The following is a 13,218-nucleotide window of genomic DNA, read 5'->3' as shown; positions in this document are numbered from 1 at the left end:
TCGTGGTCCCACTTATTAAAATTTTAACAGTGTAGCCACCTCATAACACAAGCTGTGAACATTATAAAGAGTTGACTGCTACATAAATGACAACTTCAGTGGAAGGTTTTCTTGAGCATAATTTGTTTTGGAAATGTCACACACATTGAGAAAATTGTCACCAAGCACCCTCTGTTGTACAAAGTTAGTACAAGAAGAATGATACATTTCCATTTTAGTGTCATAATGAAGGAATTTGTTGCCATAACTGATAGAGTGAATAGATGCAGCAGCTGTTTCATCAGAGCTGTAATGGGTGCCAAATGCAGCAATATTATTAGCTACTCTTTAAGAAAACACACATATTTCAAAACAAATCTCTCAGTGATATTTTCTATAGAACATGAGCAAAACTTTAATATGCTCACATTTCTACGTCCACAGGCAATGTTTTCTTGTTTGTGTCAGTCAAACTCATTTTTACATCATCTGGCCAGGCAGCCACTGCACTCCTTGCTAAGGGCCAGGCTGCAGGAGTTATAAAACTCATCTTTGAAAGGAGCTGCTCCAACATCTCCCAGGAGCAGTGCTTTTTTACAACACTGCTTTTAGGATATTCTGCAGATCTCGGAATTGTGAAATGGCTTATGAAACTACCAGCATCCTGCCTGCACTCCATAGGGTACACAAATTTCTTCTCCAACACTGCTGACCAGGTTAATAACTATTTATAGCGAGAATCATGCATCAGTTCCCTTCATACTGAACCATATACTTTGAGACCTCAAAACCTCTCTTACACACACTTTTATTTGCATTCCATGACCTGCCACTTTGTTTTATTTTTAAGTACATTGATATTGCAGTTGCTAAAACCATTGCTTACAAGCTGCTTATCAAATAACAACCACAGGTATTGATGAATCAAAAAAAAACTTTGCATTCACTGGTAGATTCTCCTCATTCAGCCCTGAATTTAAACAATCAACCCTCCAACTAAAAAGCTCACGTGAACTGAAGGTTTTCCACGCTATGTTGAACACATTATAGCTTCAGTGTTATTGCTCCACAGGAGAAATAAATTCTCAAGGCAGGGAATGCAGCCTGAAAGAACTCCCTCTTTAGCCCCTTGGTTTTCTCTTGCTTGATTTATTTGCCCACCAATCTAAAGAATCAAACGCTCCCTGCTCATTTGCAAAAGATCAGAAATCTTCCAAAATGTCTTTTTAAAAAAAAAAAAAAAAAACCCTTCTTATTTTTGGCATGGAGGAAGATGCAAACCTTCCCAGGATAATTCAGGAAGACATCCCCTGTCTCAGGCATTCCCAGGGGAGCAGGGGTGGTGCATCCCTGGCCCTGGCTGTGGGTGCAGTGGCTCATCTGCCCCAGCCCAGGGCTGCAGAGCCTGTGACACACAGGCTAATGAAGACACAGAGTGTCTAATGGGTGTCACAGAGGACACTACAGCCAGGGAAGAATAAAAGCAGGTTTGCACCCTCCTGAACGTGACACCCCCCCACCACACCACAGAGAAGAGACAATCTGTCCTTGTTTCACTTCCACACTCCCCTGACTGTTTTCCTGGGCAAAGCTGAGTGTCAAATGATCTCGTGTCAAAGGCATAAATCCTCGGAATCACTCAATGGATGAGCTGTCTCCAGCCACCAGTCCTGGCTGGGAAGATTAAACAGAAAAATACCTCTCTGCTCCTCCCCAGCACCCAGACACACACACACACACCCAGACACACACACACACACCCCCAGACACACACACACACACCCCCAGACACACACACACACACACACTCACCTCTCCTTCTCCGCAAAATCATTTTGTAACTTTTGTTCCTTTTCAAGGGCTATGTTCTCTGCTTGGTTCTTCAGGGTCTGTTCATATTCTCGGATTTTCTCCTTAAGTGCTTTTATTGTAACCTCTGCAGGAAAACAATAGGGGAAGAATGAGTTTACACAGCTCCACGTGGTTCCACAACACAAGGCTTGCTTTACCCTGTAGGCTCAGTGTGTTTTAAACTTTAGCTCTTCAACTCTGACACAAAATCAATGGATATGAGTCCCTTTGGAGACCTTTTACTCCCTAAATGTTAAATTGAACTTTAAGTGTTTAGGTTGAGAAGGATCAATGGAGTTTGCTGGAAAGCAGAGTGAAGAAGAAGAAGGTTCCTCTAACACAAATTTTTTTTTAAAAAAAGAAGGAAAAAAAAATCAATTGTAAAATATAATATCACTTTATTGACTAGCCTAAAATTAGCTCAGTGCTGAGAGAAGATTAATAAAGTCCCAGTGTAGGTTTAAGTATGCATTTACACACAGGACACTTCATTCACCTGGCTGTGCTCATGCACTAAGAGGCAGTCCCACCATGGTTCATGCACAGATGCAATCTCACACTAACTGAACAGGTATCTGGGATACAGCTCTGTTCTGCTTCCCAGCTGATGAGAAACCTGGCACTTGGGATCCAACTGCTGCATTCACAGCAGGCACTGGAGCTCTGCATGTCCCGGTTGTTGTCGCTGCCTCGTCCTCCACCCCAGGGTTTACACCCAAACATCGACTATTTTAACTTTCTGAGACACTTGCAGCCTTCCAGGGAATTTGCAGAACCCTTTCTAAGGATAAAGGAGCTCTCCTGCATTTCCCCATGCCCAGCAGTGGATGGGAGCAGATGTAGAAACCTGCAGAGCTACAGCTCAGCATCTCCTTACGTGCTCTGATCTGCTCCTACGTGAAAGCCCACCCACAGGAAAGGACTGAATCCTTATAGGGCTCAGAAGAGGAAAAGCAGCACATCCACCAGAGTATGCTTTGTAACAATAATGGAATTTGGAAAAAGCTTTGGACTGCCAGAAGACTCACAGCAGCAACACAGTTCAGAGTACTCACACCGGGATGCAGGGGGGGTTAAAGACATCAGCTTATTAACAGATACCATTAATAATGCTTGAGGAAAAAAATAAAAACTTCTGGATGTGTAAAGTTTCATATTCTGCAGAAACATCTCAGGAAGACAAACCCTAATATGCAAAATAAACCCTATGGGCTTGGGGGTAAAAAAACCTCAGTAATATTACACAAACCCACACATAATCTTTTCAAAATCCTGATGTGGAGAGCTGAGCAGGGAGCTGTGAAGCAGACAGGAGGTAGCTGGTGACATGATCTGCTGTCTGGGCACTACCAAAGGCAGCTTGAGCCACTGTGACCACAAAAAAGGGAGGAAGAGTGGTAAAAATGCTTGCCAGCAAAGCAGCTGCCTCTGCCTGAAGGAGCAGGATTTTGCTGGCTGTGCAGAAATCAGCTGAGGCTCATTACTGAGTAACAGGCCGTGAAAAGGACACGTCACCTCTTTTTTTTTTCTTAAGCAAAGGGAAATTCTTCCCTGAGATCTGGGAAGTCATACAAGTCCTGATCTCTTCCTGAATAAGCAAAGGATGCTCCTTTGCACTGACATTAGGATGCTGCTCCTGTGGGGAAAGGGGGCTGCACTCCCTCCTGGGCCACCTCTGCTCCAGGTGTTTCTATTTTATATAAACACCTTTCTATTTTTCAGATATAAATCTGCAAAAATATTCTGGTATATGGAGAAGCAGAGAGCAAAATAATCTCATGGAAATGCATATAATTGCACCTTGACTAAGTTTCAATGACTCATTTTAGAAGAAAACAAAACTACGAAAATGAACGCAAGAAGTGCACAAACATGGGGGGAACGTAACTTTGGTAATAAAATCTGATTTTACCTTTAAGCACCTAACAACAGATGTGCTGGACAGTACAGCTGAATGCTCTACATTGCTTGAAGCACTAAGTGCCTTCTTCAGTGCTCAGGTCAGCTACAGCTTGTCAGGCACTGCCATTTATACCAGTTTTGGAAGAAGTTCTTACAGGCACCGTAGAGCTCATACCAGCCCTCCAAACAAAGAGATTAACTGATCAAAGCACCCTCAGCTAACAACAGCCTTTTCCCTGGATAGCTTATTAATCCCTGTTTGAAACTGAGAGTAAAACCACTGCACTGGAGTGAAAAACAACGCAAAGGCCACAGTGGGGAAATGGAAAGGAAGTTCCAGCACACCAGGGAAAATCAGAAATGTCAGTTATGAGTGGTTGTAGCAAAAAACTCTACAAGTCAAGAGCTTTTCCACTTTGTGGGATGAACCCCCGTGTCATGCTTGGATGTACTGGATGCACAGCCTCAGGAAAACTCTGCACAGTGAACTGCAATGATTGTACATTTCCAGCAAAAAATACAGTTTTGCTTAGAGCATTACAGTTCCAACATGACATCTCCTGCAGTCCAGCCCAAATCCTGGCATGCTGATACCTGTCCTCTCCAGGGGTCACACCCTCTACATCAAAAAAAGTATATATTCCAAAATATATAACTGCGTAGGTGTTCCCTCAGCAAAAAATGAGATTTAACAAAATCAACTTAGTTGCTAACGCAGCTTTCAAATGTTATTTGGGTGCAACAGTTCCATAATATAAAAAACAAATTAAAATCTCCAGTTTTCCAAATGCCAAGAAAATTTACCTTTCCACCATCCAGAACTGGGCATTAAAGGTGGAAATGAAAAGTCCCATGGACGGGCAGCTAAGTGTATGGCTGGGAAAATTTTTTTTTCCTGGTGCAGGAAACTGAATCACAAGAAAACTTAAGCAGTCTTAAAGCCAACAGGCTTTAAATCTCATTGAGATTTTCATGTATTTTTATGTACTTTAGTCTCATTAAAACTTAAATAATTTAACAGTAATAGCTTGTATTTACATTGCTCTATGGATGGTCTCTAGAGTAAAAATAAAGTGCATATCTGAATGTACTGCACTAGTACATTTAGATAAGGGAAAATAGTACAGAAAAAGTTCCATTTTGTACAGATTCATATCTGGGTACAAAATACTCAATTTTTTGTTTGTCTCTGCAAGCTGCACATCCTGCAAGTACCAACACCCACGTTCAGCCTGATGTCAGTACCAGCACTGCCTCTCAGAAAATGTCACAAATAACGTCAGGTGAAATTTTCAGTGCTGAAGGCTACAACCAAATATGCAGAATAACATCTCCATCCTCTGACTTGGTGCTACAGTAAATGAAAATTTGAAGAAATCCAAAGAGTCTGCCCAAAGCCCATCTCCACACACAAATACAGAAGTGACCCTAATAGACTATTGCACTTTCTCTACTGAATTTCTACCTTTAAGAAATAAAACTGAATACCATTTCTGTCTTCAAATTTCAGTGTGCATTAAGAGCTGATAATATGGTTGCAACCTACCCTGATTTTTCACCTCGGCGAATTCTTTATTATATTCCTCCAGAGTTTCCCTAAGTTTCTGGTTTTCTGTTTCAATATCGTGCATGCGTTGAACCTTCAGCTGAAGCTGCTGTCCTAAATCCAAGGCTGGAACCGGATCTGAAAAAGAAACAGTAAATAAAATGTAACAGGAACACTTCTGCGACCCAAGCAGTTCGGAGCACAAGTGTCCTTTTTTCTCCATTTTGGTGCCAGCAGGGCCCTTCTTTGAGTTATTAGACCTGTACATTCTTCACATCATATATCCTGCAAACTTAAAAAAACCAGAAATATTTCATTCTATCTATGTTCCCTTTAAATACAGAGCTGAGAGGGCTGGGGGTGTTCAGCCTGGAGAAGAAAAAGCTCTGGGGAGACCTTAAAGCCCCTTCCAGTGCCGAAAGGGGTTCCAAGAGAGCTGGAGAGGGACTTGGGACAAGGGATGGAGTGACAGGACAAGGGGGAATGGCTTCCCACTGCCAGAGGGCAGGGAGAGATGGAATAGTGGGAAAAAAATCTTGGTTGTGAGGGTGCTGAGGTCCCAGCACAGCCTGCCCTGATTGTAGCTGCCCCTGGATCCCTGAAAGTGTCCAAGGCCAGGTTGGACAGGGCTTGGAGCAGCCTGGGACAGTAGAAGGTGTCCCCACCCAAGGGAGGGGATGGGGTGGAGTGGGATGAGCTTTGAGGTCCCTTCCAACCCAAACCATTCTGGGATTCCATGAAATTTGGACACGGTTTCTTCATCCTGGCACTAATCCCCAGGACAGAGTTCCTGGGTGCAGACAGTCATGATACAAAGGCATGTGAAAGTTTTAAGCTTCACATTTTTTTACTGCAAAATGAGAATTTTTGGATGAAAAGCAATCAAACTGCACAGCTCACTGACAGCTACCGTCCCTCACAGGCCTCTGCTTGTGCAGGAGTGAATTTCTGAAGCAAACTGTGCCCTCCCGCACAGCAGAGCTCAAACAAGCTCTGTGACCATGGAGATCTGAGTGGTACTTTTTCTAATTGACAGATAAATAACAATCAGAAACAATGCGTGGATGTAATCAATTCCATGAACCTTGGGTTTGGATCTCCCTTTCTTTTACACTATTAATCAAACGTCCTCTCAGTATTAATTCTCTGATGTTCATCCCCTTCTGGTAAAGAGGGTTCTCAGCACACACCTGACACGTGCATGTGTGATTTATTCTGGGACTTCTTCCCAGTCAGGATAGGAAAACTCTGGAGTGTGATGGACTGATAAAAGATTATTGAATATATTTCTGCTATGGGCGCCAGCATCTCTTGTGAAATGGCTGCAAAGATTTAGTCTCCTGTTGAGGAATGCTAAACACCAAACTCAGTGGATCAACAACAGTATATATTAGGGAGTTCACTTAATTTTCAACCACCACAGTCATTAATTTTTCAGACCACCCTCAGTTCCAGTCTCTGGAAACACATAATAAGTCTATTGTACCTCTGTTAACACATTAAGCATGAGCCTGTGTGTTTTTTCAATATGCCAGCGTTGTTGCATAGTTTATAAAAGAATAGCACTGGGTTATGTTGAACTCAGAGACATTCTAAGTAGCAGCCTGCTGCATTTTGTTACTTGGGTTCTTCAACAGCTTATGGCATTACCCTGTTCATAATACAAAATCTAGGTTGCTTGTCATCTGTTCTCTGTACATACATAGTTTATGACTACATAGCTTTTTCATTTATGCTTTTTAGGCCAAATACTTTTCGTTATTATTATCTGTATTAAAATATTTATAATAAATCAAACTTAAAATGTTATTGTGGCAGAGACAGGGGGGCACAGGTAAGGAATTAAACAGAGAGCTGAAGTGGCAGCAGTAGCACGAGGTGAAGGCTCTGCAGTATTTATGGATGGTCCTATTACGGTGTGGGCTGTCACAACATTCCCCTGCTCCCATGGAGGTCCCTGACCTTCCTCTGCAAGGAGCGTTTTGTCACACTCCTGCAGCGCAGCATCCCCCCAAGAGCCAGCCCGGGACATTCATCTGCTGAGCACAAAGAAAGGCCGGATTGTCTCGCTCTGGCCACGTCTTAAATTGTTACAGAAACCACGAATCCTGTCGGGCCCGGGATCTTAAGCTTCAGCTGTGGGTATTTCTGTGAAATAGTGCCACGATGAAAGAAACTGAACTTGACAAAATTGTGGGTGCACTTTCCCCCACTCTCATTTTAACACGCCCGTTGTAAAAAGCCGGGACACCCACAAGAGGTATTTTGCTCCTAATACACAGGGCTTTTTATATTGAAATCAGCCAAGAATTAAAAGACAAAAATAACACGGGCATTATAAAGTGAATAATGACTAAATCTTTAGTCAAATTTGCAATCCCTGAGAAGCTTTGTGTACAAAATGAAAATGCTTGCAATCTCATAATTATTCATCAGGACATGTATATTTAATTTAGCTCTATTAAAGGTTAATGTTTGAGTAGCAAAACAGCGGCAGAACAAACAAAATGTAAAAAAAGTCTCTGTGCATTAAACTTCAAACTTCACTAGAGCCTATTTGAAGGACTAATGGCCTGCAGCCACCAAATACTGCTGGAGGACATGTAAAAAAAACCCATGGGTGAAGCACCTCTTAGACTTTATTTTTATAAACTGCATTAAAGAAAACTAATCGTTGTACAACAATAAAATGACCAACCAAGACATTTTGGGCAGAGAGAAAAATAATTTCTCATGGCAAGCTCCAACATGCTCTTTTGGCTTGAAAAACCTAAAAACCTGTTATTTCTGTAGTATTTATAAACACCAATTAACCTGAAACAAGTATAAACCTTACAGTCACAATGGCTTTTTTCCTACCTGAGTGGAGCAGATTAAAAATAAATAAAAACACTCTCCTTTTCCCAACACATGCATGCATGGAAAAGCATACCTTTTTATATTAACCAGGTTTGCAAAGTATGTTTCATGCCATTTAACAGGAGGTCACTGAATTTTTAAACAAGCAATGGACCAAAACTTTTGATTCATTACACAAACAACAGGCATATACGGCTCAAAAAAATTCAACTGGCCCTGGCTTACGGAGAGAGGCAGCAAAGGAAATGCCCTTTCTGTGGTCTGTAACAGAGAAAAATCACCTTGCTGTACACTGAAATATGGAAACCTCATCATACATTATTCCCTTGCTTTGAATTTTCTCTTGTGAAATTCCAGAATCCCTGCTGGTAACAGGATAAATGAAAAAAAAAAAAAAAAGAAAAGAAAAAATTAGTAAAAGGGATCTGATCATCCAAAACTTGAAGAAGCATTTTGCAAGATCATTACTGCCCAAGAGTAGATTGAGATATCTATTTTTACACTAAATTTAGTGCATTTTTTCCTCCTGCTTCCTACTCTGCTCATTTCTCCTAATCCACTTGTTGAGTGCCATACCCACAGAGAAGCCCCCTGCATCCTGTGCTTGCAGGCAGCCCAGCACATCTGGATCCGATCCCTGATGAGGTTTCCTCCACGCCACCACAGCAGAAACAGAAACCGCCAATTTCCAACCCTGCAGAGCCCGTTCCTGCCTCTCCTTCCCCAGGACTGCAGAGCCCTGGGCACATCCCTGCTCATTGCTGGGACACACCTCGCTGTCCCCTGGCAGAGGAGCTCCTGTCCCCACAAAGGAGGAGGATGGACACGTTTCAGTGGACACAGACATGAAAAGAATTAATGTTACAAATGTGAAGTGATTTTTTAATAGCAGTTAATACTTCACATCAAACGAGCTGGTGCGACGCAGCCGCAGCAACACCTCTCAGGCTGCTCTCACACCACGCACGTGCCCTGACGATGAATCTTTTTTCAACAGTAGAAAAAGAGAACCTTTTTTTTGCTGCTCTTTAGGTGTGTAAAGTACTGACTTCACAAACAATTTTAAAAGAAACACTAAGATTGATTTTACCTGAACTACTCATTACACGAGACCGTCCCTCAGCACCCTGGGTGCAGTTTTGAGTGTTACAATGTAAGAAAGATATAAAGCTGCTAGAGAGCGTCCAAAGGAGGGACAGCAGATGGTGAAGGGTCGGGAGGGGCCGCACAAGGAGCAGCTGAGGGCACTTGGTTTGTTCAGCTGGAGGAGACTGAGGAGAGACTCACTGGGGTCTGCAGCTCTGATCTCGGCTCTCTGTGACCAGGGACAGCAGGAGGGAATGGCTGGAGCTGTGTATGGGGAGGTTTAGGTTGGATATCAAGAGAAGGTTCTCCCTTGAGGGTGGTGGGCATTGCCCAGGTTTTGCAGGGAATGGCCATGGCCCCAAGGCTGCCAGAGCTCCAGGAATGTTTGGACTCAATGCTCTCAGGGATGCCCAGGGTGGGATTGTTGGGGCCAGTTGGACTGATGATCCTCGTGGGGCCCTTCCAGCCCAGGATATTCCATGACTCTACAGTCCAACCCCCACCCCACATCGCTCAGCCCAAGCCCAGCCTCAATCCCCGAGTTACAACAGGGCCACGCTGGCTGCCTGAACTTCCCAAGTGAATTCTGCTGAAGAACCCCCGTTGCTCCCTCATCCTGGGAGCTGAAGAAGGCACAGCATGCGGTGCCAGCAGTCCCATCCCGGTGTAAACAATCGCGGGTTGCCCTCCCCGATCATTACGGCCAAAATGACCGCGGCTGCCCCCGTGCCCCTCGCCCGCTGACATCCCACTCCCGCCCGCCTTCCTTTTCGCCAGGGCACTCTGGGCTAATGTAATCATACGATTACATAATTAACCCAGCTGTCTCATTAAGAAAATCAACTGGAATTCAGGGCATAATTAGTCATACAGCAATTAGCATGCTGATGAGCAACTGATGAAAAGCTGTCTCGATATAGAGTATGCTGGGACCACCCTCGTTATTTAAGGAGAGGGGGGAAAAACCCACCTCGGGTCCTGGAAAAGGAGCTCCTGCGGGACAGGGAATGTTTAAAGTTTATGTTTAACCCTTCGGCCGTGGCTGCTGCTGCCGTGAGGGGTGAGGACCCCCGACAACACCGAGGGGCTGGCGGCGGGGTTTGCCAAACGGAGTGGAAAAACTGTGCCATTGTTTAAATGTACAATTTGCAGTGCGCAGGGCCAAATTACCCTCTCTCCCCATATCTATTTATATAAATATATATATATATATATATTGAAGCCCGGGGCTGCGGAGCGCTGCTGGGCGGGAGCAGTCCCGAGGAACGGGCTCCGACAGCCCCGCCGGGAGGGAGCACCGGGACCCCCGGAGGAACGGCCCGAACCCCGGAGGGAACGCAGAGATCCCCGGCGGTGCTGCCCGGAGCCCCGGAGGTGCTGTTCGGACCCCGGAGTGCCCGCCGGACCCCTCAGGAACCCCCGGCACGCCGGAGTGGCCGCCGGCCCCCTCAGGAACCCCCGGCACCCCGGAGTGGCCGCCGGACCCCTCAGGAACCCCCGGCACCCCGGAGTGGCCGCCGGACCCCTCAGGAACCCCCGGCACCCCGGAGTGGCCGCCGGACCCCTCAGGAACCCCCGGCACCCCGGAGTGGCCGCCGGCCCCTCAGGAACCCCCGGCACCCCGGAGTGGCCGCCGGACCCCTCAGGAACCCCCGGCACCCCCGGCCGGCCCCGGCCCGGAGCGCGGCGGGGAGAGCGGCAAAGCCCGGCCTGGATCGCAGCGCGGGCGGATCGGGCGGCGGCCGCGGGTGCCGGAGCGGTGCCGGGGGGCTCCTCACACGCTGTAAAATCGCCACAAACGGGGTCTTTCCGTGCGGTGAGACCCCCCCAGGGATGGGCCAGGGGCTGCACGAGAGCACAGCGCTCCGCTCTGCGCTGCCCGAGGTTCGTTCTCGGCTTATTCGCAAAATACATTCATAGAAATCACAGAATCAGAATGGTTTGGGTTGGAAGGGAGCTTAACGCTCATCTCGTTCCATCCCCTGCCATGGGCAGGGGCACCTTCCACTAGCCCAGGTGGCTCCAAGCCCTGTCCAACCTGGCCTTGGACACTTCCAGGGATCCAGGGATCACAGCTGCTCTGTGCCAGGGCCTCCCCACCCTCCCAGGGAACAATTCCTTCCTAACATCTAAATTAAACCTCTTCTCTTTTCCTTTGACTCTATTCCATAACATGGAGCTCCTAAAGAGCCTCTTCCAAAACAAAGGACTTGCCTTTTAATACCCCCCCCCCCCCTTCATTTACAGGCCTGTAACACTGGAAATGATAAGAAAGCAAGTTATGAAACAGTGCCAGAACTACAGGGGCAGTTAATAATTTATATCACTGGAAATGTGTTTCCTAAGGTTGGGATCTAAAAATAATTCAAGGAAGGCAACGCGTCTCTTTCAACGCGACTGAGTTTGTGTTGCCCAAACCCCGCTGTAAGCAAAGCTCTCGGTGATCGCTCACCAGAAACGCCCACACGAAACGATAAGGGAGTGGAAAAAATAATAATCCTCTTAAAACACAACTTTATTAACGCCATTTAACTTTTTCAAGGGGCCAGGAGTTCAGCCCCGCTGTCACAATACTTCGGTCACGAAGTAAAGGAAGTTTTTTTCCCGTTCCTAAATGCAGCACTGCTCTTTGCAGGGAGTGCTCCTGCCGGAGAATGATCCCTGGATTACAGACACGGAGAAGCTCCAAGAGCTTCTGATGCAGTGACTGCTTTCGTGGGAGACTGCATGTCTGAAAATAATCTGAAAATGTGTTTTAGAAAAAATAATAATTACATTGTAGCTTTTGAATATTCAAACACCTCACAGCATACTTAATTAATTCATTAATTATTCCCCAGAAATTTCAGGGGTAAATTGAAATAGCCTAGAGAGACTGAGACAAAGATTTCATGGAATAAATGATAGCTTTGCTCCCGTTCCCCTATGACTCTGGTAGCCCAGGGACAGAAGAGTTATAGCCGTAATTCCATTTGAAACAAAGCTCATCATCTCTCCAACTCCTCACTTCATAAAAACCATGAAAAGGTTCTTCCTTCAATCAAGAATTATACATATTTTCTTACTCTCCCATCCCACAGGACTGGGATCTGTGACTTCCTTTTATTTTTTTTCCACTTTTTAACAGCATTCTGTTCACCCTCTGGCTGTCAGAGCATTCTGTGCAGGCTGAACCAGGGAATTCAAAGTGCCCACAAGAGGGTGAGGAACTCTCATTTTCCTTACCAGAAAAAAAAAAAAAAAAAAAAAAAAAAAAAAGCCGAATCCCAAATTCTGCCGACCTCTGGAAGCAGCAAAGGCAGACTGATGGGACCCCCCTGCGTGGGGACGGGGGAGTGGCAGCAGACCGGCGCCTTTCCTCCCCATTAATCACGGCACGAGGTCCTCAAAGCTTGCAGGGTTAAATGAAACAGCACGGGATGGTGTGCAGGCAATGTGACCACAATCATACAGATCCCTCCCAGAGTGTGCTCTTTACATCTTGTGGGCTATTATTTAAAAACATCCTTTATTTATCTCCCAGCTCGGGAATGGTTACTGCCAGAAAGATGCCCCAGATTGAGATGCATCACAATCCTAGAGTCAAAAAAAATCATGTAAGGCAGAGTAAATGATTGACTCCTTCATGAACTACACTGCAGTTCCCTCTATTTTCAAAGGAGTAACCAAAGTAAATCCTCAGAAGAGTTTTTAATATTAAACGTGGGGTTTGCACAATAGGTAGGGCAGTATTTGATGGCGCTTTGTCAGCTGAAAAAGAACCTAATGAGTTACAAGAGAAGCCACTGCAACTGAAAAGGCTCCAATTTGATTGTTAATGTTCCAGTAATGGCCCAGGACCATGGAATTTCTACTCACACTTCGAGCTCAGTGCAAAGGACAGTTATAGAAAAACACTCGTACTTCAAGTTTCATTTCTCCTACTTTGAGATTATAAAAGAAAAAAGAGCCTTCTACTATGTTTGAAAGCATTTCTGCTATATTCATCCCTTCTT

The 13,218-nt window shown here is 45.1% G+C and overlaps 1 protein-coding gene across 10 annotated transcripts in view; it reads right to left on the bottom strand.

Moving 5' to 3' along the window:
- The window catches only part of CUX1 (cut like homeobox 1), a 270,331-nt gene that overhangs the window by 130,319 nt on the left and 126,794 nt on the right, over positions 1-13,218 (bottom strand). For 9 of the 10 annotated variants that reach the window (XM_053995232.1, XM_053995235.1, XM_053995234.1 and 6 more), the window contains exons 5-6: positions 5,279-5,416; positions 1,792-1,915 (exon numbers count right to left, since the gene is read on the bottom strand). In XM_053995232.1, the coding sequence (XP_053851207.1) occupies positions 1,792-1,915; positions 5,279-5,416 (262 nt within the window). Of the gene's footprint in view, positions 1-1,791; positions 1,916-5,278; positions 5,417-10,193; positions 10,414-13,218 lie in introns of those variants that run through there. The other variant, XM_053995238.1, reaches the window with a different exon arrangement.

This window comes from Vidua macroura, chromosome 20 (assembly GCF_024509145.1).
Source record: "Vidua macroura isolate BioBank_ID:100142 chromosome 20, ASM2450914v1, whole genome shotgun sequence".
In the NCBI taxonomy this organism is placed as follows: Eukaryota; Metazoa; Chordata; class Aves; order Passeriformes; family Viduidae; genus Vidua; species Vidua macroura.
Note: the sequence above shows the minus strand (reverse complement) of the source record. Positions and strands in the feature narration are given on the sequence as shown.